The 27,374-nt window shown below is 33.8% G+C and overlaps 1 protein-coding gene across 1 annotated transcript in view; it reads right to left on the bottom strand.

Moving 5' to 3' along the window:
* LOC146539094 (uncharacterized) overlaps positions 1 to 27,374 on the bottom strand; it is a 43,517-nt gene that overhangs the window by 2,971 nt on the left and 13,172 nt on the right. The window contains exons 3-4 of the mRNA XM_085186001.1: positions 20,575 to 20,688; positions 16,195 to 16,368 (exon numbers count right to left, since the gene is read on the bottom strand). Coding sequence (XP_085042127.1) covers positions 16,195 to 16,368; positions 20,575 to 20,688 — 288 coding nt within the window. The remainder of the gene's footprint in view (positions 1 to 16,194; positions 16,369 to 20,574; positions 20,689 to 27,374) is intronic.

Genomic DNA, 27,374 nt, shown 5'->3' with positions numbered 1-27,374 from the left:
GTACTATACGAGTAGTTACTATGGCATAGAAAGTCATGCTGGAATATGAATACGATTAATGTTTTATGTTTTTTCCTATATGGATTTGTTGTTGAAGGCCGTAGTGGCGCAGCGCAAGGGTGTGACTGTAACGGTTGTGGATTCGATTTTAGTTCGGGGAATGAATTATTATTTATTAGTAATAATATTTCTTTGTTCCTGTAGCAAAGTAAAGCGCGGCGTTGGGTTCCCCCATTCAACACACAATGTCTCGAAAATTCGACCGAAAGTGGGGGAGTGTCTTATCCCTAAGTTCCCTCTGCCCGGCTATATGCGGGACGAAGTTATTTTAACAAGGTGTTATAAAAATATTTCTTTAGTTTCTATGGCAATATCAATTTAATAAATTGTGTATAGAATAAAATAAAATAATCATGAACGTATATTAGAAAAACGTCAAATGGGTTTTCCCTTAAATAACAAGCTAATAAAGTGTATATAGGTATTATAAATATAGATATATTTACAAATATATATATTTAAGCACTTAAATATATTATTAAGCATATACACTACATATCCATTTTTTTAGCTTCATACGGCGGTATACGGCGAGAACCTGGGGACCAAGTGTTCGTTTCACTTGGTCCACACACTTCTACTTTCCAACGAGCTCGTTGACATCAAGGCATTGCGTGTTGAGTGGCGGAACTAAACGCTGCGTTTCGCTTTGATGCCAGACCGAGGGAATGAAAATATTAGATATTTTGCTCTCCCGAGTGGGAATCGCACCCACTACTTCATACGCTCGTGGTCTTGCGCCAGGATAGTCTCAATACATATTTTTGTATAACACCACTAAGGAATCCCACCTTAAATTTAACTATTAATTATTATTTAACATTGCCATTGTTCTGTTAAAAATCGAAGCCGCCATTTGAGTAAAAATTAAGGTTGTCATTATTTAGCATTTGATTGAACCACAAACGTACGTACGTGCGTCGTTTACGTTATAGCTCTACAACTGTAGGTACCAACACAACTGACATGACTGACATGACTGACTCAGAGTTGATAAAACAAATTATTATGCTAATTCCTTTACTTTTGTCTCAGCTTTGTATGTATATTTGAGGGACACGCGAGGTGCAACACGTATACACGCCCTATATCGATACATTACGTTACAATTAAATGATGTTTAATGTGGAGGAAAATTGGTGGCTTAATTATCCGTTAATGAGTTTGACGTTATAATTGGAGCTTCTGGCGTTAGTCATAATTCCAATAAAGTTATCGGTTTTGTCTACGTAGGTACGTAACGTTTTACGACAATACAACGAACGACGTAGTGACTAGTGAGTAATTTCTTTGTTGAATGCTATTAACATTATTGTAGAGAACGCCAACGTCAAGAACGTAAAGACAAAAGGTAATGCTGTGTTAAAAAAGCACCACCACCACCACAAAAGCAGTACCACCACCACCACGTAATGTCTCCAGAGTTCGTCGGGAAATGTGGAACGTCTTAATGACGGAGTGTCTTAACATTCAGTTCCCAGGTTCCCTCTGCCCACCCGCCAGCTCTAACATATATAACAGCGTGAAGCTAAAAAATGGTTATACGTTTTCGAAAAGTAATTGGTACTTTTGGTTATGAGTTTTTGTTTTTGAACCGACTTTAGTATAAGTGAAATGCTTGTAAGTCCATATAAGTATTTTTTATAAGACGGTATTTACTAAAATGTGCTATCAAATTGCATATTATGTTTAATTAATAATTTATTAGTACGAATATATGGGAAAGTTGTTAAATTTTAACTTTGAACTTTTAATTTAATGAAAACATTTTAATGACAAAGTCACGTGACTCGACAATCATTATTTTTAAGTTAATTATAATAATTACTTATAACTTGTCTTTTTACCTTAGCGCGTGACGTAAATGAAGGTTTTGGTATTTCCATAGTTTAAATGAATCCTCTATAGTTTATTCTAGTTAAACTTAACGTTTTATATTTAACAGGAAGACAATTAACGCTTTTTAATAGATGGAGAAGGGAAATCCATTATATTTTTAATGTTTTTTTTATTGTTTATTTTAATCATGCTGTGAAGTGTTAAGACACTCCTTTCTCCGCGCACTGTCTAGTTTTCGAGACATTGTGACTTTGTGAGTGGTGGAATACAAATACACCGTAGTAAAAGTAATAAAGTAACCCCGTAGTGTTCCAAAATAACTATAAGAAATAATTAAATCTATAACAAAAGTTTTCGAACCTGATGACCATGTACCACTTATATATAAAAATTGAAGATGTGGAACATCATCTGGAGTATTTTCCAAAGATAGCAGATTGAGGAACTATTAATTGACATTCTTTAATTATTAAAATATAATTTGTAAAAAAATCTTTTATCAGTTAAAGAAACAAGAATTTGTGTAAATATATACAAATATATAAAAATCAACCCGTAAATATATTCTGTGCTCCTTTTATAACTATGTTTTAAATATTTTTCTCGCAGTATTTCTTTACAATATGCTATAGGTAGTATTTTTATTGCAGGATTTTCCAAACGCGTATTAAAAAGAATAGCTTTTTGTGGAAATATCCACAATAAATAAGAATAGTAAACGAACAAGTGCGTAATGACCGACAGATAAATCTAAAGCGTGACTAACAATTGTATCAAATTTCCATTTCCATGTCCTAATGACTCAATTGACAGTCGTAAGCAACTGGTTCTATATAGATAAAGATTGATCGTTTTTAAAGTAGGTTTCCTTTTTTTTCAGTTTTATCTCTCTCTCTCTCTCTCTCTCTCTCTATCTCTATCTGTATACCGCATGTAGATGGGTAGGCAAAGGGAGCTTACCGTTAAGATGCTCCGTTCTCTACTTTTCTTTATTACCAGACGGAAGAAATAAAAATATTAATAATTAATAATCCATTTCCATGAGTGGGCACCTAATCCACAACCGTCGCGTTTGGTCACACACTTTTGCCACTACGCCAAAACAGCCTCAAAGCAAAGTAGTATTGAAAGCTCTCATTTTTTTAAAAAATATTAATATATAAAATAAGGTAATATTTAACACATTCCCTCTTATTTAAAAAAACAAGTTGGTACCAATAAGGCTGTGTGAAACAATAATAATTTCTTTATAGTAAATATTGCGAGCAAACATTTAAAATAGAACTATTAACTATTAATATTATAAAACAACAGCATACAGTGTCAAAATGTTAATAGAAAACAATATAAAGTAAATTAACTCGCAGAACTCCAGCAGTTCAGATTGAACCATAATTGAAAATGTATTAGCATTTATGAAAAGTAACCGATAATGATTTCCAGGACCGTCGGACGCACTCGCGCCGGCGAGCTGGTCCACTTCATTTTGCGGTCCAACTATCCAGGGTTCCTAATTTTGTGCGCTCGCTCGTTCATGAAATTAAAATCGGGTTAATGTTTAAATGAGATATGCACTTAATAAATATTTAATTAGGTGTCTAAATAAATGCCGGTATTGGGCCTGCGTTGCGGTCCGCGATAAAACGTCATGTAAAATTATGTTGTTCGTGATAGAGAAAAACCGCGAGGCTATAGGCTTTATTTATATATACAGCCAGAGCGAAATTTCGAATTATTCGATGCTAATTAATTTGTGATGTTAATTGAACTATCGATTCGAATCGATTTAAGGTTGATGCTTGTATTCGATTATTGTTATGTTAAATTTATAATCGTTTAGTCTTGATGATAATAACTTGAGTTGGTTCGTTGGAAGCAGCTAGCTGTACATACAGTCGTAGGCACGGACAGGGAGCCTAGGCCTGCCGGTGACGTGGGATAATTACCGCCTCCCCCCCCCCCCTTTACCCCCTGGCCTCCACCCTGTAGGTAATGTCACATTAACACCCTCAACGCGTGGAACTGTCAAAACATCGCGTGGACCTGTTTAACGAAATTGCACAGAATGAACAACAACAATTAAATGAAATTCGTATAGGATACGAAATTTTTGCTATTTGACGTCCCGAAGGTCGAACCTACATGGTTACTTATAATATAGAAAATTTGCTTTAAACATGGAAGTTCCGAATTTTTCCATATATACGTATTTATATATACAAAAAAATATAATTTCCTAATAAATTAATTTTCTAATATTAGTTATTTAAGTAAATAAACGAAGCTACAATAGGTTATAGCCGCGTTCTCCGCGCCGCGTCTACAGCAAACACGTACGCAATCAAGGCCGTTGATTAGGACGGTAATTAGCTGCCTTTGATCGCTTCTTGTCACACATTTCATGCAAACTTTGCGGTAAATTACTATTATCACGTTATAACACCTGTATGAGGTGTTCAATTATATTTGAAGTCGTTTAACTTCCTAATCAGTTGTTAATTGCTGTCAAAAAATCTAGTTTCTTTATAAATAATACTATTCTTTTCTTTTAGAATAAATTACATATTGGTTGATAATTTTTTGTTTGTTATGTTGCCTCTATCTTGCAACAGGTTTACCCTGCTGATGCTGAATTAGTAGCTGACGTTCATTGTTGTGATTTTCTTCAAATGTAAATTCATACATACATACAAAGCTTCACGCTTTATCCCTAGCGAGGTAGTCAGAGAGAACGGAGCGCCAAATGCATACCTCTTTCGCCTCGTCCGCTGTCATCAACCTCTTCATAAATGACCCTCCGAGGGATCCTCATGCTTTTTACGTGACCTTTCTCCAGTATCTTTGATACTGTGTTTTCGAAGGTCAACCGAGGTCTCCCCCTACCTCCCTTATCGTGAAGGACGGAGCTACAAATAGCTTCTTCAAAAGTAATTAATGTTAATTAGACTTATCATTGCTGGCTACATCTCGTACCTATGAAAGAAAGTATAAGCTTTTGTTAAGCTTAATTTTTTCTCTCCGAATTATTTTCTTTAATGCTTTTTCTATTCTTCTATGAATGAGATTCTTTGTACTAATTTTGTATGAGTATTGACAATACATATATTATTTATATTTTATCGTCTATTCAATCCATCATACTCATCTACTAATTGAAATAAAATGAAAATGGTATAGGTCAAATATAAAGAGCAAAATTTAAATTATCTATAAATAATACCGATTTGTTATATTATATGGAACTTTACTAATTAAGTACTAAAGCTTTTACACATAATATGTTAGTGATGTAACGAATGTCACTTTTTGAACATTCGGGGATACCAATTCGAATGTAAATACCTTTTACCGACATTCGCGAATGCGAATATTTGGCGTCAATTGTATAAGATTTGGTGCCAGTCTCGTTCGCACGAGTTGCTCTTTAATTTGTATTTTATTCTGAGAAATATTGAGTTAATTGCGAATCTTAAAATTAAAAAAAACTAATTATCTTACGAAGGTAAATATATATTTTTTGTATTAAGAAACATAATAATTGAATGGATTTAAATTTTATTTATCAACGTTTTATATTAAAATTTTGAAATTCGAATATATGCGAAAATCAGCGAATGCGAATCTTCGTTACATCACTATAACATGTACCTACATATATAAAACGCCATTTGCAATTTCATTGTCACACAGTAGGTAACTAGTGTAAAAATTATTATTGAAATTGAGAGGTTTGCACAATTTATGAATAAATTTGGTATGCGGTTAATGATATTGACAAAATAATGATTGCGAATTTTAATACTAATTTTTACACCGTGCTGTGCTCTCATTTCGAATTATATGTTTTTTAAAAAGTTTTATTATTTTTTGTCGTTAAGTAATATGTATAATGATTTTTAATATTTAAAGAAGAATTTAAAGTGTACCATGAGTAGCGGAACCCAACTTCGCGTTTTTTCTCACTAGACTGAAGAAATGAAAATAGCTTTAATACGTGTTTTTAGCTTTATACTGAATCCCACACATAGCAGGGATTATAGCAGAACATATTGTTAAAACACTCTGTTTTAATTAGGACATTTCCGTTCCCCACTCTCCTCGAATTCTAGAGGCATTGAGTGATGAGGCAGAACTCGTCAATGCGTTTTGTCTTACTTCCAGGAAATAGGAAAGGAGGAAATGAAAGTATTAAATATTTAATTTCCTCGAGTGGGTATCGAACCTACAACCTATCGCGTTTACAAGCGCACACTTCCGCCCGTTTGCCACGACTGACTCCAAATTTAATTTACTATTTAAAAAATAATAATAAATACAAATTGAATTTCCACATCCGCAACCATCGTATTAAATACTGTATCTACCCTCTCGGGATAACCACCTATCACATGAAAAAAGAACAACAAATCTTATATGTCAGTGATATCTTATAAAAACAAAAGAAATGTGCCAATAACCCCACATACTTACCCGAAGCTGTATAAATCACAAAATTCCCATAAGAATATTTTCAACCCCTCGAGATGGTCGTTTTGTAGAGTTTTTTGTTGCCGATCGTTTACAACGTAACTTGGCGTAATTCGATACATCCTGCGTTTGACGGCCGTCGATGAAGCTTCGGCTTTGTTTTAAAAAAATACTCCAATCAAAATCAAAATCAAAATCAAAATCAAAAATTATAATAATGAAAGGTGTAGACTGTAGACACTTTCATAGTCAAATTTAAAATTTTAGCTGCAGAGATTTTTAAATAATATTTTACGTATATTTACAGATATTTCTAATACTAATAGTACAATTATTATACTTTTTATAACTTTTCAGTTTTATTCGACACGTAGCACGGTAGGGAACCTGGGAACCTCGTGTAAAGACAATCCATTCCATTCTTTCCCCCGCATTCTGGAGGCATCGTGTCCAAATCTCATCTTTCTCCATAGCAGGGTAGACATAGGAAGCCTAGTGTTAAGTTCATTCATCACTTTTTGTACAATTTTTGAGACATCGCGAGTAAAGCGGCCGAACTCGCACTTTCTCTACCAGAGTGTTAGTGAAAATACGATTACTGCGAATGGGGATCGAACTCACAACCAACACATTTACAAACAAACACCGTTCCACTCCACCATAACGGCCTTAACTATTAAATAATTTCACATAATAATTAAATATTAAACAAAATATACAAGTGAAATATAAAATGCGTACATCTAGTAATTATTTAACTCAATCAGTAACTCGGAACCGATGTGTAACTAAATTAATATCGATTATAATCGATGTAATAATATTAAACTACCCGCTAATCGATAATTAATAATAGCGTCACGCTGTATCCTGCACACAGCGGGGTAGGCAGAGGAAACCTAGTGTAAAGACACTCCGTTACTCACTTTTCATTTAATTCTAGAGACATTGAGCTTAAGGCGGAACTTAACGCCGCGAATTGCGTCGATACTAGAGCGAAGGAATGAATTGAATATTTAATTAAATAAAGAAAATTCCTCTAGTAGGGATCGAACCCACAAGCTGTTGCGTTTACAGTCTATCTATAATTAATTAATTAATCGATTATATATCAATAATCGATGTCACGGCTAGTAATCGAGTAAATACATAAGTAATGGGTTACAAAGCTCAAACGGTAATATCGCGCGGTTCAGTGCGTCGGACTTCTAGAGTCACGTCCACTGCGTAATCTAAGTGTGGAGATAAATGCGAAGCCTTGAAACTAACGTTGTTAGATATATGTGTTATTATTTTTTAATATTTTTACATATTATTTCCTGCATGTTGGGGGTCAGAGTTATTGCTTATAGATAGCTTATTTTGATTATATTTTTTTTATTTTTTGTAACATAAGCTTAGGAGAGTCGAGTGAAATCCTCAAATCACCAATGTCAATTCTTTATAGAAAATTAAGTCTTGTGAAAGTTTGTGAGAATGGATAAACAAATGTTTGTATGTGTAACAAATAAAATCTTAACTTAAATTTTCTGACAACTTACATTTGACTAATATAATTATTGTAATTAATATAATGAAAAAAATGGTTATTTCTTTGTTATTATTAACAAAGATAGAGAAGCTTGTTATCAAGCTCAAAAAAAAAACTAATATTAAATAATTTATTAAAAAATAAATTAAATTAACTAACATTTACTTTCATATTACACATTCTATTGATCAATATTTAAATTTCAATATCAACCTAAATAAGAAAAAACTCAAAATATTAACAAACCCCACAACCCACACCCAAACGCTACCGCTACATCCCATACCACCGCTCGTGTCGCAACCGCACACAGGTATTGTTACATGGAATGGATCCGGCCGATTGACGAGCGTTGATACAGCCGGTCGCTCGTGGCTCGTAACCCTATACTTGGAACACGCGATCCGCGGGCTAGCGTTACCTATCACATCTCGGCGTACCTAGTGCTTATTATATGCTATTTGATATACAATTATAATATAATAAATTATATTAGCATCACCCTATATCTCGGATATAGTAGAGTAGGCAGATGGAATCTAAGAGGTGTCGGCGTCGTGGTACATTGGCACAAGGGTGTGACTGCAACACGGTTGTGGGTTCGATTCCCACTCGAGAAAGTGAAATTTTTACTTACTGAAGTCACCGCTGCCAGTATCTCGCAGCCAGTGGTGGTCGAGTAGGAGCACCGTGAGGTTTTAGTGGGTATTCGGACGGGCTACGTCAGCCAGTCCGCGAGTCTAACATAACCAGCTCGAGTCTCCTCGGGCCGGTATCCGTTACAGAATTTCCTCGCGGATCAAAAGGCAGAGGGATTCTAGTGTGTAGACTCACTTTCCGTCAAATTTTCCGAAGTATTGCGTGTTGAGTGGTGGACCTCGCCGGGCATTTGCCTTGGTGCCAGAGCGAAGAAATGAAAATATTTAAAAATAATAATTCATCAATCATTCATTAATAATGGGAATCGAATCTCGACCTCAGCCTCGGCCTAGTATAAGTCTTTTTAATATATGAAGAATACGCCAATTAATTAAAACTCTATCGTAGTTCATAAAGTATTTTGATATTATTCAAATGTCCCAGCCTCTAAATATTGATCTTGAATGAATTTCCACCGAAACGGGCAATTATAAATAATTTTAAATTTAAGAAACTACATTTACAGTCGAAACGCACCGACTTCAGATACACAAAATAAACTTTCAGTAAAATTCGTGTGAACTATAAAATATGAGAAAATAAAAAAAAAACCCATAAAGCCCGTCATTTAATTAGAAAAGATCAATTTATAAATAGTAAAGACAGAAATTGGAACGAATAAGCCCAAGTACGGCGACTCTACACCGCCACGAACAAGCTACTCATCGACATTGCTGTGCAGACCAGCGCTCATGCTCCTTCACAGGGATAATTAAATTATTATCGCATCAAGGAACACCAGCACACCTATTTAGGACTAAACTTTGAATGTCTTTTTACGTCCACTTGAATAGTGCTTATTCGAATTCGATTGAACTTTTGACTTTAGAGGTTATAAATTGATTTTATAAATGGAAAATGAAAATTTAATACCCAGGGTAAACATAATTGTTTAGGCAAGTTGTGACGCAGGGTCGGGTCAGGTTGTGGATTCGATTCCCATTCGAAGAAAAAGAAAAATATAATATTTTCATTTCTACTATCTGGTGTCACTTGAACGTTATGCCTCCAGAATTCGGTGGAAAGCGGGGAGAGACTTAAAGTTAGGTTCCCTCTATCTACCCTACTAAAAGTAGAAAAAAAATCCAATTCTTTTTTCGCAAAAGCACTACCGACCTAAAGTAGCCATGTTCCACGTAAAACAATAATTGATTGCATCAAGTACGAAAAGAACTTCAAATTTGTATCGAACAATCGTGGGCTATTACAGATTTTGCGTCTCGCTCACTCGTTCATGGTAGAAAGGGAGGACAGTTTACACGGTGCTATTTGATACGCTTTTTCCTTCGAAGGATAGGAGTACGTGATTCAGTTGGTTTTTTTCGTGGGCTTTGTAAATTATTTGTAAGGTTTCGATATGTGTTGCTCATTACACTACAAGCGTATCCTGCCAGCGACCGCAAGTGCGAGACATTAAGACTTTTGATCCTACCTCACCATCTCAGATCGCTCGTTGAGGCTGTTTGTCCCAAAAAAATGTACAATACTCGTACAATACGAGGTTAAAGCATAATAATATAGTAAAATTAATTTGCACTTTTTTCCCTGCACCTGGCTTATTTTATAGGGTAGGTAGGTTAGGTAGGTTGTCATATATTTACCACTTACAGTCTTGGTTTTACGCTATATCACGAATATAGTAGGGTCGGTAGAGGAGACTCAGTGTTAAGACATTCCGTTTCCCACCTTCCACTCAATTTTCGAGACATTGTGTGTTAAAAGGTGGAACTCAACGCTACGTTTCATCTTGTTACCAGAACGGGAAAAAGAAAATATTTGATTTCCTCAAGTGGGGATTGAATTCACAACTGCCGTGTTTATATTCAGATGTAAGCCGCTGCTCTACGACTTAGTTTGTTTTGGTTCATACATGAAAATGAAGAAAGAATGGTGTGGCTGAGTTCTTTATAAGACCTAGACGGTTCGGAAAAGCTATTCAAATATGAATATGTATACGCCAACTACTCAATGGATTCATCAAATGGAATTATTTCTCGAGAAATGGATTCCGATTGTAAATACATATTATATCTATGACACCCTTATAGAAACAGAATAACATTTGGCAGATAAATTTAAATAAATACTTTTTACTTTAAAAGTTTCTACATATATTTCGTTTTCTAAATCCTATTGTGAACTTTGTCAATGACTAGCTCTAACAGTATACAGATACGAAGCTAAGAAGGTAATAGTAGTTTTCCTTTCGCTCTGCGGTCAGCTCATTTGACCGCGCATTTACGAATTTATTGCGGACGCGAGAAGATGGCGGCGTACGGAAAATAGTGGCCGATTGTAACGAGGGGAAAGGCTCAATAGGTTGAATAATAAAGTAAGAATTAACACGGCGAGACGGTTTTCAGATTTTATATAGATGAAAATAGATTTCGGCTTAGAGCTTTCAACAAACACAGCAGCTGATTTTTTATTATTTTCTTAATAGTAATATTAAGTATATAACTGATATTGTATAATACTATAGTTTAGTACTAGGTATATAAAATTAGGAAATATATAATAGTAATAGACAAAATACGGTTTTAAACACAAAATGGCATTTATCGAGCTTAGCTACAAGAAAGTCAATTAATTAAATCTAAGAATCACTTGAAAAATATCTTATTAGAAAAATGATGTACGCAAAAGATAATGTCTGTCCGTCCAGCTCCAGTCAGTCCAGAAGCTGTGGTTTGTGGCCAGAGAAGTTAATGTTGCCCGCAGCGCCCCGCCCATTCTACATTTTAATAGTTTTAATGCACCCGTGATGGGTCTTCTGTCATAGAACCTCTCATGTTCTAGTTATATAAACTATAACTAGATTAACAAGAAATAAGCGACTATACCATATTACTTTCAATTTCTAATTATAATAATATTTAAAAAATATATTTCAGCTTCACACTGTAACTGTATGTGTTAAGACATTCCGCTTCCTACTTTTCGTTGAATTCTGGAGCCTGTTGAGTGGCGTAGCTCAACACATCACTCATGAAAACATTAAATATTTTATTACCTCGAATGGGAATCGAATCCTCAACCTGGGAACTCTCTAATATAATATAAAAATACAATAGAAACAAATCTTAAAAATATGAATTGAATTAACTAAAATGGACATTATACCTTACTTTGTTTAACTATACTTGTTGACGTGGGTGGTCCATAAGAAGAATGACTGGTGGATACTTTAAAGGCTTCTATGTCTCGTATTGCAATTGAACTTTTAAAAGTTTTTTCACTTTTATTTACGTTTTAAAATAAATATGTTTCTGTTCTGCAGCAGAGTTGAAGCTCTACTGCAGATACTGAGTGAAGGTCGTAGTGGCAAAGACTCGACGATTGTCAATGAATATATATATATTTTCTCGCTTTGATAACAAGGCGAAGCGCGGCGTTTAGTTCCACCATTCAACACACAATGATATAAAAATTCGGCGGAAACTGAGAAACGGAATACAAGTGGATATATCTTGAAGCAACACGATTGTAGAACAGTCGCGTGCTCTGGAAGCTAATTCGTGGCCGCGCTGCCATCCCACAGTAGCACACGGATTGAAACCGCAGCTATGGCCCCGTGATTTCTGCAGCCCCATCGATCCATAGGTTGGTTATCAAATTTTCACACGAACCCTCGCTCCGCACCAAGATTGATTTTATTTGAGCAAGTGTAACCGCAGAGATACGCGCCAGCGATGCTAGTACCATCGATTATTTCAGCTATTTGTGATACAATGCTTGGTGAGTACCATTTTTTTGTATGAATCGATCTAAATTTCTTTACTGTAGCTGGATTGTAATGTGAAATGGTGAACTAGTCGTCTTAGATATTGGTAGCAGTTAGGCTGTTGGCTCTCGGTAGCCAATCATGGCACCCGAGATGTTTATCATCGAAATTGATCAATCATATCGAAAATTTTGTACCGGAAATTAGGTGCGATGTAATATTACATTGTTCACTGGATTTGTTTTTTTTTTCTCTGTCAAAGTAGCTTTCTTTGTAATTTTATTATATTTAAATTATATATTTTTTTTTTCAGTAAAAGAAAGTTTTGTTTTTGGTTTCCATTTTTCGTTTCCATCGATCGATAATGGACTATCTAATGGATCACACTTTCTTTCTTATGTTATAAGTGTTATTTTATATTTTTATAGGTTAATTTATATATGCAGCTCCTATTAATAAATTTCCATTTTTCATTAATATTGAACTTATCATGTCTTCTTTCGAATTAAATAGAAACCTTGTAATAAGGTCGACGTGCAGCAACAAATTACTAGGACCCCAAAACATATTTTTTATAGTTTATATTCTTATTTGTTTTTAAGCTTTAATCTACATAAATAAATCTAAAATTCTATTCTCTCCCTAATTGCTGGCTAGTTCCTAGCGCGATGTTACGCCGTAATGACATTCTGCTGGCGTCTGTTTTTTCTTGAGATCGCATTTGATGTTATTATTATTATTTTCTCTTGTTGAGCATCCAGAGGCCATTGACTTGAGCTTGAGCTACAATGCTTTTTATATTTAAATCTATTTTAATATTTTTCTGTTCTATAACGCGTGTGACTATAACGCGAAGGTTGTGGGGTCGATCCCCACTCGAGGAAGTGAAATATTTATTTACGTTTATATTTCCATTACTTGGTGGACACGCTCTGGTGTCGAGGCTAAGAGCGGCGTTGAGTCCTGCCACTCAACACGCAATGCGCCCAGAATTCGGCTGAAAATGGGGAACGGAGTGTCTTAACACTAGGTTCCCTCTGCCTAGCCTGCTGTGTGCGGAATGCAGCGTGAAGCTGTTCTGGGTAATGAATGCATTGATTTTTTTCATGTTTATGATTGCCATTGAAATAGAAACTGTTTTACCCGATAGTATTCTATATAATTTGCAATGTTTCTAAAAAGAGCTCATCTGTTTCTTACGATCCCGATATATTATGAGAAATGCATAGATAACTTGAATTTGAGAGCACTTATTACCAATTAGATTTTAAAAGAAAAATACCAAATAAATTTAGTTTATATAATTCATAGATATGTATAAAACATAATAAACAAAAGATCTACAACATAAACTAGTTCTAGCAGTTATTACGTTTCTGCCGGTATTACCATTGTTTATCTGGTCGTACATCGGCGGTGATTGCCTGCAAGGTGTTCCATCAGCATGTAATTGGCCGTTCCGATTGTGGAACCCGGTCGGGTTCCATCATTGAAGTATAATATGCACGTATCGATACCACCGACTACTGTATTAACCGGTGAATAAAACAATTTCAAAAGGCTGTATAATGTTTGATCGTTTGATTCGATGATGCAGTTGCTTATGGTGGAAGTGGCAGGTTTATATAGCTTTAAAATTCTCACACATTTTCAAGAGTTACGAGGTTAATTTTGTCCTAGAAATTTCCTTTTCTTCATCAGTAAAATAACATAATAAAGACATTTATATAGAGAAAAATGGACCAAGTAAAAAAATACATCTGGTTATACTTAATAGTAATTTAGAAGAAAAAAGTTACATCTGCAGTTTAATCGAAGCTTCTCAATAACTTTATTCCATATGCCCTTCTTTTCTTTAAGAAAAAATATTCGGCTTTACAAATGACACAGTAGAATCTAATATTGAAATATTATGAGACATGTCATAAATATAGTAATAATATTTTATTGGCAGGAAATAGATCGTTTTTAATGGGAATGATGGGGACGATCCCGAGAAACTGATATAGTTATTGGGTTAACCTTGATCGTCGTTTCGTTCTACAATCGTTTTTTAAGTGTTACAATTTTAATACACAAACACAATATAGTGTTAAGACACTCCGCTCCCCACTTTTCACCGAATTCTGGAGCCATTGCGTGTTGAGTGGTGGAACTTAACGCCGCGCTTTGATTCGACACCAGAGTGAAAAAACAAAAATCGGAATCGTATCGACAACATGTCGCGTTCACAGTTACACGCTTGAGCCCCTGCCCGCAAAATAATTGAATTACATTATAAAAACATAAATAAAACACTATTTTCTACTAATACAAATTGCCTAATCAAAAAACACCAGTTGACATGGACCGGAGAGGCTAATAATAATGTGCGTAATGGCCGTCATTAGGTGCGCGCGCGCTGATTGCCAGATGCTGATGAAAACTTGGATTGCCTTGTAAGAAAGAATATAAGATAGACTGTATAATGCATAGAAATAGCTTTTACGGTTTAATTTTTTGGCAATAAAATAACGTTTTGTATATTTTTAAAAGCAAAGTAATTTTATAGAAAACGTAAAAAAAAATTAATATAGCGGAATTTGAATCCGCACCTCTTAGAAACGTTTCAAGTGCTTTGACCATGATAAACCATACCATTCACCATACAATTTAATAAAGAAATTGATTATATTAAAAGAATTTACTTTTTTTGGGATCAAAATGTACCTAATGTACTACTTTCATTACTTTTATAATGTAGAAATTATTGATATAATGCGATTTTGTCATCAACCAAATGCGTACGCTATTGTTTATTTCTTTATTAGAGGTCCGACCAAAGATGAATAAACGAAAAATTATGAATGAACGAATGATGAATCATAGAATGTGAATATTTTCTTTTTCACGCTGTATCCCGCATATAGCAGACAGAGGGCATCTAGAGTTAAGACACTCCGTTTCCCACTCTTCACCAAATTTTGGAGAAACACGAACTCCACCCACGGTTTGCCTTATTACACCGAAGAAATAAAAACATTAACAAATAATTCATTCCCCCGTTGAGAATCGAACCCACTACCATCGGGTTTACAGTTATACCCTTGCACCACTGCGCCCCAAGATTCTCTAATATAAATCTTTAATATTTAGATTTTCTTTAATGTCAACTTTTACAGTCCTGTCGCATAGATTCTTTAGTTCGTTCTCATTTTCGCTTGGCAAATAAGGCAGTCAGTTAGGGTAGCGATTGAGAGAGCAATGAGCTCGATGTTAATACATTTAGCGGCTCGGGACACTTGCATAGTGATTTAGAACATAATTATGTTTAAATTACTTATTTCAGTAAGGTTTACTTAGGAAATTAATGTTGTTTCTGTTTCTTAGTTAAATTCTTAATTGAATATCAAGGCTAGAAGAGTTTCGTGTTATACGTAACGAATGTCTATTTACATTTTTTTAGCTTCACGCTTTATCCCGCACACAGCAGGGTAGGTAGAGGGAACTTCGTGTTAAGCTATTTTCCACTGAGTTCTGGAGGCGTGTATAGTGGCGGAACTCAACGCCGCGATTTGCCTCGACACCGAACCCACAGTCGATTTTGCAGTACACTTTGGGTTCCAGAGCTATGACTGGCCTCAATAGATGTATATTTTTAGAAGGCTAAATGTAATTTGTTGTATTTATTTTTAAATATAGGCATATTGATCTTTCTTTTGCTTTATTTTATTGTCATAAATATTGAAATATGATGGGGGTGCTAGCTCTATAATATACCTGGAAAAAGTAAATATGTTGACCGAAAAAACATGCCATTTTTTAATATTATTTACTAATGATTTTGTGTATTAGAAAAATGAAATATGTTTTTAAATATAATAACATTTCTTACCTTCAGTCGGTATGTTAGCATTAGTTTTGTACTCTCGTTCTTCATGGGACAACGACCGTATACTTCTGGAATGTGACGTCTTGTATTCCATATCGCGAAGCGCCATTGAGGTGGTTGAGATGAATGGTCTTTGGAAGCCTATCGCCCTAATTTGGTGTGTAGTTACGTTTGTACCTGTTGTAGAAAAAATATATTTTAGCTTGCAAATATCTAATTAATCAGCTTCACCTGCATACAGGAGGGTAGGCAGAGGGAACCTAGTGTTAAGATACTTTTTTAATATTTAATCTATACTTATAAAAAAATCGTAAAGTTTCGGCGTCTTTTGAATTGAAGATATATAAAATAATAATGATATTGGCAGCTAATAACGTACTTACTAGAATTAAAAACATTATTTAATTCTTTAAATAATGTTTTTAGTTAAACATTTAATGTTTCTTTTACTTTAATTGTAGTTTATAAATAAAAAGTTATATATTTTAAAGAAAATTCAACAAATTTTATTTTACATTTTATTAAATGGTCTGAATCTTTACTTTTCAATATACATATAGATATAGAAGATAATATATTTAAAATAACGTCATTAGTAAAACGAAAGTAATGCAGATTAGTAAAGTAATAATTATAGGTATAGTTCAAGCGGGCGAAGCCGCGAGTGTTATTTAGAACTTGTAATCACTACGGATGTATACATTCGGTAAATTTATTAACTATCTTTTTATTAACATCTAAATTAAAAATACCTAAAATAAATAAAAAATAGAATATTATAAAAAAGTCTTAACGGCATTATTTCTTACTACTAATCTATAATTCGTCTAAAAATAAACTTCCGATATAAAAAAAATAAAAACTCTCGTTTCCTGGGTCCGAAATAAATAGCCTCGTGTCAATCACCTTATTAGGAACAAAAGTTTTTTTTTTTTCTCTCCATACAAAAATGACAGGTTGCATGCCGAATCCCTAGCGGTATTTGAAAGGCACCGACCGACGCAATTATATCGATTCCGCTTTTAAAAAAAAATACGCACATAATTAGTTTATGAGTTTACACAATACAACGAAATATGCCGCAATTATGTTGGGAAATCGACTCAAACAAATGCATGGCTAATTATTATTATATATGTGATAGTGATGTGCTTTATCGAGTCAAGTGATACGAGTTATCGATTTTTTAAAAGTGTTTTTTAGTTTTTGGTCTGTCAGTAAAATTTAGCAAATTTAAAAATCAACTATATTTAAAATGAAACTTAACTTAGATTCCCTAACGGAGTAGTCAGAGAGAACGGAGGGCCAAAGGCTGCGGTGCAATTAAAAGAAAGTATTAAATATTGCATTTTCTTGAGTAGGAATCGAACTCACAACCTGTAATGCTCAAAATAGCATGCATGTGCAGCAGCGACACGACCGGCCCCAATTTTTAAATCACACACAACTAACATTAACATCAAACAAAGGCCAATTAACAAAACAATATCGATATTCGAATCGTAAAAGGCACTACACTAGAGGGTCACTGCGAAGCCGCTTACGGGGCATCTACAAATTAAGTCTATTAACGCAAACTTTTAAGTCCCTTGTGCGAGATCTTCCTTTCTTGTCCGGTGGAGTTGGGGCTTATACTAAGTACATTGAGTTCTTTGTTTGGATATCTGTGCTGGGTTGTTTATGTGTTGATTAGTTTGATGCACAGATATTCATTTATATTTATAGTGGTATATTAGTGGGTTAATTATTTTCTGAGAGTAATTCCTATAGAAATGCTAATATTGGGTAACATTAAGGGAAAAGGTGAATGAAACAGATTATTAATATGTTATAAATATAATGATTAAGGAATAATTGTAGGGTTGTTAATGCGGCGTTGGGTTAAGCGACATGAAAATACATGAAATCTTAATTTTATATAGCTATCACTATTCTAATAAAAAAATATTAACTTAGCTATAACAAATAGAACAAATATGTTTAATGTGTCCAAGCGATCTTACAATGAATGAATGAACGATTGAATGAACTATCAAAGTATCAAAACTAGTTGGAATGTGTTCAATAGTGCTGTCTATATAAAAGTTAAGGAAAAAAGTAATTCGGTCAAGGCTCTCCATGAATGAATGGCACTGACAACTTCTGACACATAGTGTGACAAATGTGAAAGTGACTTTATAAATTGAATTATTTCTTAATTATTTCTTAATCCTTATATTTACAACATGTTAATATGATTCATTCGGTATTTCCTTTAATGTTACCCAATATTGGCATTACTATATATATGAATAATTTAATAAATAAAATAAATAAATCAGCTTCACGCTGTATCTCGCACACAGCAGGGTAGGCAGAGGGAACCTAGTGTTAAATTTCGTTCCTCACTTTCCGCAGTATTCTGGAGGCATTGCAGGTTGAGTGGCGGAAAACAACACCGCGCTTTGCCTTGATATCGGAACGAATGGGAATCGAACCCACCTATCAAGTTAAAAGTCACACGGTTGTGCCTCTGGTCTCAAAATATATTTAAAAAACTAAAGTTTACTTAAAAAAGAGTGCAGAATTCAACAAGGACACGAAACTCTACCGTCTCTACTAACCGTAAAGACGTAAAAGCATCCATTTTGTATGATTGCCAACTGATACAAGCCATACAACGATACGTACTCAACATTGTACCTATAATGTCTCGTATCCTTCGTTTTTCGTCAGCACAAAGGTGATCGGGGAGCAGTTGTGTTGCGTGAGCCCAACTTATTACATATAATTCCGCTATTGTTAGCCCCGAGCTCTGTTATGGCATATGGTGCAACGTGCTTTTTCCACCCGACAGCCAATTTTGATAGGACTTAAAGAAGTCTTTAGTTTCGCGTGACTGGCGATTGGAGACAGGATGCCAGGATGCCTAGTATTATAATGTTGAAATTATATTTGAAAGAAAGCTGTTTTAATCTATACAATGTGAATGTGAAACTTAGTGAGGATTTTATTTTTATTAATTTGTATTATCTTTTATTTGGGTTTTTTAAATTTGAATCTATTAATATATAAAATTAGGTCGTTAAGATAAAGCGTGTGAATTTACAGCATTTTATCATTATATCCTCAGTTTTGACTACCATTTGTGTTTTTTTCTATACACGCCTATATTTAATTATAAACTATAATTTTGTTTATATATTACACACAAAAAAAAACAATATCAATGTTATTATTACTCCTGAGTGTCCTTCGCCGAATGACCCGTCCACAATCACCATACCAGCTCCCGTGGGAAGAAAACTGTTATCAGCTGTAGATAGCGAGGCCGCAACCACTGTATCGCGTATGAAAATTGTATACGATAATAATAGAACTGTCCGTAATATATTTTAATTGTTTACGTCTCTCGTGCGGTTTTTGTAACAGGGCATCGTAATAACAAATTGTGCCCCAGTCTGCCCCGGTCTGCCCCAGGCAGTGACATGTCCGATCGATTTATATTTAAATTAGTTTTGCGTTAATTTCACTAACGAGGTATATGATTTAGTCTGTCACACGTATATGGGTAATATTTCTGTTTTCATTATCATTTCTAGATATTTGATAATATTGATGTTTGTATGGTGGGGTTGGAATGTTGGTTGTGGTTTCAAGTTCTTCAAATATATATTTTTACAATATAACTTGGTGTTTCTCCGCTTTCCTTAGAGAATATGTCGTTTTCACCATAATAATGATATGCAATGGAGCTACAGTAAATGAAGAACTGCGACAGCTTTCTCTCGTTCTATAGGTTTTCGCTTATTTTTGTTTCTATCATGGTATATAGAAAAATTGTTAGAATTATAAATATTGTACTAACCATATTATAGTATAAAAGTATGTAAGTGTGTTTAAATCCAAATTGTAGCAAATAGCAATGGCTTCCCTGAATAGAAATTTGATAATCAGAAAGAAAACTAAGGTGATTTTGCACGAAATTTCGTAGGCACAGTGAAAATTATATAATTTATTAAATTGTAAATAAAACATTCGTTGTGGTTTTTATTTTAGTGTTGTGGCTTTATTTGTATACAAAACATTACCTTTAAAATTAACTAAAATATCATATTGAATTTATTATAATTTTAAAATTTGACTTTAAACAGTAATATATATGTGTATACTCGTATGAAGTACAAATATACCTAATATATTTCGTTGATACAGAATGTTCTATGAGCGAGGGTTGAAAGAGTTGTATTTTTATACCACATTGTACAATATCTGACGTCTAATTCCTTTTTTTTCCTGGTATGATAAGAGAAAGCGGACAGAAACTGGAGAATAAAGTGTCTGAACTCTCCTTCAGATTTCTCTCCATAAATATTACATTTTTTACAATATAATTATACTTACTAGTTTTAGATCGTGGCTCTCGAGGTCCATCGACAGTCACTTTTATTGCTTTTTGGTATGTTGCTACTTGAGGCGGGCTCGTGGATATCGTTATTGTTAACGAAAAACTTTTCCCTGGAACAATATAATTAAGTATATAAAAAGTTTATGCTTAATTTGGAGGATTATATTATTTTCTTAGCGTAATTCATGTCAGTATTGTTCAAGTACAGTTTATTTCAATTTTATATAGGTATATATGTCTAATTATATCTTTCAATTTATTAATAATATTTGAATAGTTTTCACAATTATTTCAAAGTGGAACCCCTCGTGGGTCATAGGCACAAATGTGCGACTTCAAGTTGACTGCGGTTGTGGTCGATTCCCTCTGGAGAGTGAAATATTTAATATTTTTATGGCAACCGAGGAAAAGTGTGGCTTTCAGTTTTGCCACTTAACACACAGTGGGAGACGGAAGTGTCGTAATGGGAACGGAGTGTCTTAATTTGCGTTTACTATGAAACGTACAATATCGTTTTTTTTCGTTCCCAAAGGAATTTCGATAAACCCTTTCTTAGTGTCCCCCAAGGGCTCTATATGTCAAAAGTCAGTAAAAAAATATTTTTGTCTATAATAATATATTTAATATATTATTATAATTAATCATCAATTAGAAAACAGCCAACCATCGGTTTTATACTAATGAAATGGACATAAAATTAACAATGCTCTTATTTAGGCATGCCGGTAACAAATTCAAAATAGGTTGATGTACTCGTATGTTAAATATTGTTGAATGACACCCTCACGTGTGTTGCACATCCTAACTATTGGGAGGCCTAGGGCTGCCAAAAATATATTTTTATTATATTTTTTTAAATATTATTAAACTTAACTATTATTAATCTTTAGTTTTAATTGTTATATACTTAAAATTATTGTTCTGTTGGTAAATATAAGACGAATATTTTAATTTATTTACGAAATATCTAAGAAAATATCAATTTTAAGACAACCATAGTTAGAGTTAGAGTCAACCAAATAACGTTTAACTTTGACTTATTAACGTTAGGGTGATACGTCTTACATGTGCCGACCCTACCTATAGGGCAACCGATGGAAAATGGCGAGCTTTTTGGGCGCCCGATTTGCGGTTGCTAGTAATGAATGCACCGATAAATACGGAATAAAATTACAGTTAAAATGAGTGGATTAACATGTCTAATGCAGATAATTCGCGTGTAGCGCACTCGATTTAGTATAAATGATTGATTCGTCTCTGACGGTCGGTGATTATGTATTCCTTTGAGAATTAGGTATGTTAGTATCTATACGTTAGGCTGTAACGCGATGGTTGTGGGTTCGATCCCCACTCGAGGAAGTTTGTATTTCCATTTCTTCGCTCTGGTGTCGAGGCAAAGCGCGACGTTTAGTTCTGCCACTCAACTCGCAATGCCTCCAGAATTTGGCAGAAAGTGGGGAACGTAGTGTTCGTAACACGTGTGTGTTTCGTAACACGAGGTTTCCTCTACCTACCCTGCTGTGTGCGGGATACGGTGTGAAGCTGATTTATTTATTATTTTTAGTATACGTTAGTTTCTGTTATGTCATTTCTTTGATATGATTGTTGATATATGTTTAATGTTGAATATTTTTTTTAGCTTCCACTGCCGCATATGACAGGGTAGGTAGAGAGAGACTAGTGTTTAGGCACTCTGGTCTCCGCTTTCCGCCGAGGCATTGCGTGTTGAGCGAAGAAATAAAAATATTATATATTTCATTTCTTCGAGTGGGAATTAAACCCACACCTCTCGCATCCAGGCTTGTGCTCCTGCACCACGACTCGCTTCAATTTTACATGTATTTGTACGTAATTGATCACAATTGTTTATATATTAATGTATTAACAAGGTAGTTGGGGATTCAAAATCTATTCGTGAAAATATTAAAAATAAATGTATGTCGGTCTGGTACGCCATAACGCGGGAATGTTTACGGCCATTGAGTAGGTAATGTGACAGTAACCTATCGTTGGGGTTTTTATGCGTGAATAGGTAGGTACTTGTGAAAATAAATAGATATTAAAGAAACATTAAAAGCAGATTATAAATAGAAATTAAAATTTGCATTTTTATTTTTTTTTATAAATATCGTCGGGGATAGTGTAAGTCAGCGTAACTAGCAGCGTAATTAGCATGTAGGTAATCTAAGCACATATTATGTGTGTGTGTTCATTGTGAAAATTAGGCGGAAAGTGTGGAACGGAGTGTTTCAACACTAGGTTTCCTGTGCCTACCGTATTTTAGCTAGGATATAGCGTAAAACTGAAAAAAATCTGATTACAAGTAGGTATACATAGTATGTCAACAACAAATAAAATTGAAATTGTACATACATTATTCATTATCAGTTAAAACAAAAGAAATAGTATAAAATTAAATGAAAAATATATATATATTTCAATATTATCATACAAAAATACGAACATAATATTATTTTCAACAAATATCTACTTAAAAAGGCATATATAGGCACATACATCGATTTGTAAAATTTCATTGTGGTTCCCACCGATAACGATACAAGCGCAAACCATTTCCTGATATACGATGCGAGTTAAGACTTGTTATAATTGTTACAAAATACCAGTTTTTTATTATAGATATATAAATATATGTCATTAATATTAATTTTAGGGTTGGTAGAACATAGTGTTAAGTCACTCCGTTCCCCAATTTCCGTCGAATTCGCGAGGCATTGCGAGTTGGGTGGCGAAACTTGCCTTGGTGTCAAAGTAATGAAAATAAGTAAATAATATTTCATTCTTCTGAATGAAGATCGAACCCATAATCGTTGCACTATAGTAGCACACCCCTGTGCCCCTGTGCCATAACGGCCTTAGTTTATTTACATATAGAGATATAAATATATATTATTGTTATAGGTGCCATCGACGATCGGTTAGGGTTCGATTTCGAAAAAATCAAATATGTACTTTAGTTCAGTACAGTTTTATAAGCATGTTTAAATTTTAAATAACTTTTAAACTAAACGAAAGCAAAAGACAGCATCAAATGACTAAAAATACTCCGGCGAAGCCATCGCGAGACATTTTTTTATTAAACATTGATCTTATTCTTTACGAAGCCTTAAAATTGTGAACAAACTCGTACTGCAAGTTGATTTTCTTAAGTGGGTGTTATAAGATACACTAAATTGTAAATTAAACTACATATATTAATTTTTATTTGATACCGTCGTGGTTCAGGTGCACACGTGTGCAACTGCAAAGGCAACGATTATGGGTTCTATTCTAACTCAGGAGAATGAAATTTAATAATTTTTTTTCCCACCAAGCTATAAAAATTACTAAAATCTTTTAATTTTGCGGTAAACCCATATACCAAATACTCTATAATTAATATTATAAATACAATATTTCTTTAATTTTGTAATAAAAATATTCGGAGGAAGGTGATATCCTTCTAATATTAATATTAATAATGCCACATAAGGTAAATTTCGTTATTGTTAGGGAACAATAATATTTAAATTATCATTCACATAATGTAATATGCGATGTACAGAAATAACAATTTAAGGTGCATATTTTGATATATGTACGTGCATAGCGTATATAACTGTTTTTTCAACTTCCCGTTGTATATAGAAAAGGGTAAGGTAGGTAGAGGGAACCTAATAGAACTACAATTCTACCCAAAAAAACCACCGAATTCTGGATGCTTATGCCATGCCATGCTTATTCATTACCAGAGCGAAGAAATGAAAACATTAATAAATAACAATTAATTCCCCTGAATGGAAATCGAACCAGCAACCCGTTTCCAATCACACGCTTGTGTCACTACGCTATGACGGCCTCCGCGTATATTAATCGTATTAAGACCTCAATATCGATGTCGCTTTCCCATCCACAAAGCGACATTAGAGTTGTCGGCAACCCGCTTTTCAATAGCAAACCAAATCATCATAAAACATTGGCCGCTAAACTCCAAAGGTGGGTCGTGAAATGTGAAATATTGCATTTAAAATTCCTATTAAAGTTAATGCATTCCGCATGATCACTCATCAACAGTTTAAGCTCTAACACAATAGCTGAAGCCGTAAAACATAACATTGTATTTGAACGGTCTCCTGGAGGTGTTGAGAGGATTGTGTGAAATATTCAATTATGCGCGGGCGCAGCTCTGGGGAGGGGGCGTGGGGTATGGCGGCCATCTTGATTTACGATCGAACGTAAATCCTGAGTGACATTTGTGAGTGATGGTGACTCTTCAACTGCTTATGTACTATTTGACATGTTTTTCAGGCATAAGCACGATTGTGTAAAGTTCAAAAAGTTTATTCTTGTATCTTTTAATTAAGATATTGTTAATAATAAGATGGATATTGAGACGACTTTACTTGTCGTTCCATGAAAATGACAGGCCTCAATTACTGTCCTTTAATGAATGCTTTTTTTTCAGTTTCACGCCGTATCACGCACAAAGCAAAGTAGGCAGTGGGAACCTGGGAACATAGAGGTAAAACACTCAGTTCCCATTCTCATGTTCCTTATACACTTTCTGCTGAATTCTGGAGGCAAAGCGTGGGACTCAAGGCCAGTACCAGAGCAAAAAAATGAAAATATGAAATATTTTATTTCCTCGACTAGGAATCAAATCCACAAACTTACGTCACGTCACGTTTACAATCACAAGCTGGTGCCCCTGGGCCACGACTGGCCTCTTATATGACCATTCATAGGCAAAAAAAGTTCCTAAGCAAAAAAAGGATTAGTAATATGATTATTTAATTTTTCTACACAAGGAATCGAATCTTAATATACGAAACCCAACTATAGTAAGCATAAATATGTATTTGACAAGCGGCATAACTTTAAATCTGGAAAGGCACATAAATAAACCTGACATCCCAATTGCAGCACATCAAATTATGGTGAAGAAAATGATCAAAAAGAAGAAATCCCACATTGTATGATGATGACCGCCGTACAAAATGATTTGGTCACACTCTGGTCACGACGTTTACGTGCGGCCGCTCGTTCCTAATGCGATTCGGGTAACTTAGGAAAAGTTTTTAAGTAACTTTGTGTTTCTATTTGTATTGTTTTGAGGTATTATTTTATTTTATATGGATTTAAGTTTTTTTATTTCTTTTGAATTAACATATCTATTATTTTCTTTCTAGTTTTTATAGTTTCTTATTTTTTTTATTAATTAATACATTGTAAGTTAGTTATATGGTGTCAACTACTCAACGACTTATCTGATTAAGCTTGATGGTGTTGGGTTCGACTCGCTTTGGAGGGTGTTTTTATTAATTTCATTTTTAATACATAGTACTAATTGAATTAAATGCGACGTAAGCTTCGATTCGTATTAAAAACATCATTTTACAAAGGTTTAAGGCTATTTATCCCTTACTAGTGGACCCGAACGCGGCTACGCCCGTTTGAACTATACGAATATTTATTAAATATATTTATCAAGTTATTTTCAGTTTTCAATAGAGAGATGCGTTAAGCAAGCTCATTTTGGGTGACGTTTTCTAACAATAAACTTTGCAAATCGTTGCTTAGCAACGGTCACATAGCGACAGTTGTTATTAACATAGCGGAATAAATTGCATGTCAAATTAATAAGTATTTTAATATATTGATATATATTACAAATATGAGGAAAAAAAGTATCCTATGTTCATCCCGAGACCCTCAAGTATCTATAGGTGTGGATAGTGCCCCAATTTTTTAGCTAAAAATACCTTCGTGACTCACATTCATATTAAATCAGCTCCAACAAAAACACTAGCCCCAACAAAAACTAATATAACCCAAAGTAAATACAAGATTGTTTTTATTATAAACAAAAATTAGTTCCAACAATATCGATGTCCAAAATCCGTGCACACCAGTGCCCGGGTGTCAGCTCTCATCACTTCGCATTAGCGTTGATGTTATGTCACAACCACTCCACTACTGGTGTCAACTTACGGTCTGACCAGATGATCATAAAAAATGCATTTTATATAGTGCATCGATAAGATGAAGGGGTTTTTTTATTTTTCTGTTTCTAATAGATATTAGAATTTGGGTGTGATATCGTTTTGTTGAAGATAATGTTTACAGTTTAAAAAATATATTTAATTTAATAAATGAGTGGGAAGCGTGTCTTAACGCTTCTTCCTCCTTCTTCTTCCTTTGTAATAAATGACAGACGTAAAAATTCCTTTTTTCTTATCCCCTTATTAATTTTGTAGTGTTGCCCTATATTAAAGACCTGTATGCCTAATTTTAGTGCTCTATGATATATATATTATTATATTCTATTTACAATGTAACATTAAAACTCAAATACATTCCTAATAAAGCTTATTTACAATAATATAAAATACAAAAAATCTCATAAATTAAATGTTTTTCTTTATAAATTTATTTATCTTATATATAAAAAATGTTTGAAGATGTTTCTAGAACTTTTAAAATTGTTTTAGAAAAAACTATTTTAATATAACGTTCACGTTTGGATGTATTTACAAACAACAATATGTATTTACTTCTACACTTAATTTTTGTCATTTTAAGTTTAAACAAGATATATCATCTATATTTGTAAAAAATATTATTTAAGTGTTAAGAAAATACATTTTTCTCTGATCTAAAGTCTGATTCTAACGTCCTATCACTATTGGACATTTTTTAATTTTAATTTACTACAGGTGATTTCATCAATGAGGTTACTGTATAATTTATAGTAAAAAATATTTTTCAATACAAATTTAAAAAATGAAATTTACTT

This window comes from Heliconius melpomene, chromosome 5 (assembly GCF_056956725.1).
Source record: "Heliconius melpomene rosina isolate 202511_hmr_F chromosome 5, ASM5695672v1, whole genome shotgun sequence".
Classification (NCBI taxonomy): domain Eukaryota; kingdom Metazoa; phylum Arthropoda; class Insecta; order Lepidoptera; family Nymphalidae; genus Heliconius; species Heliconius melpomene.
The sequence above is the reverse complement of the archived record's forward strand: the minus strand, read 5'-3'. Positions and strand labels throughout refer to the sequence as shown.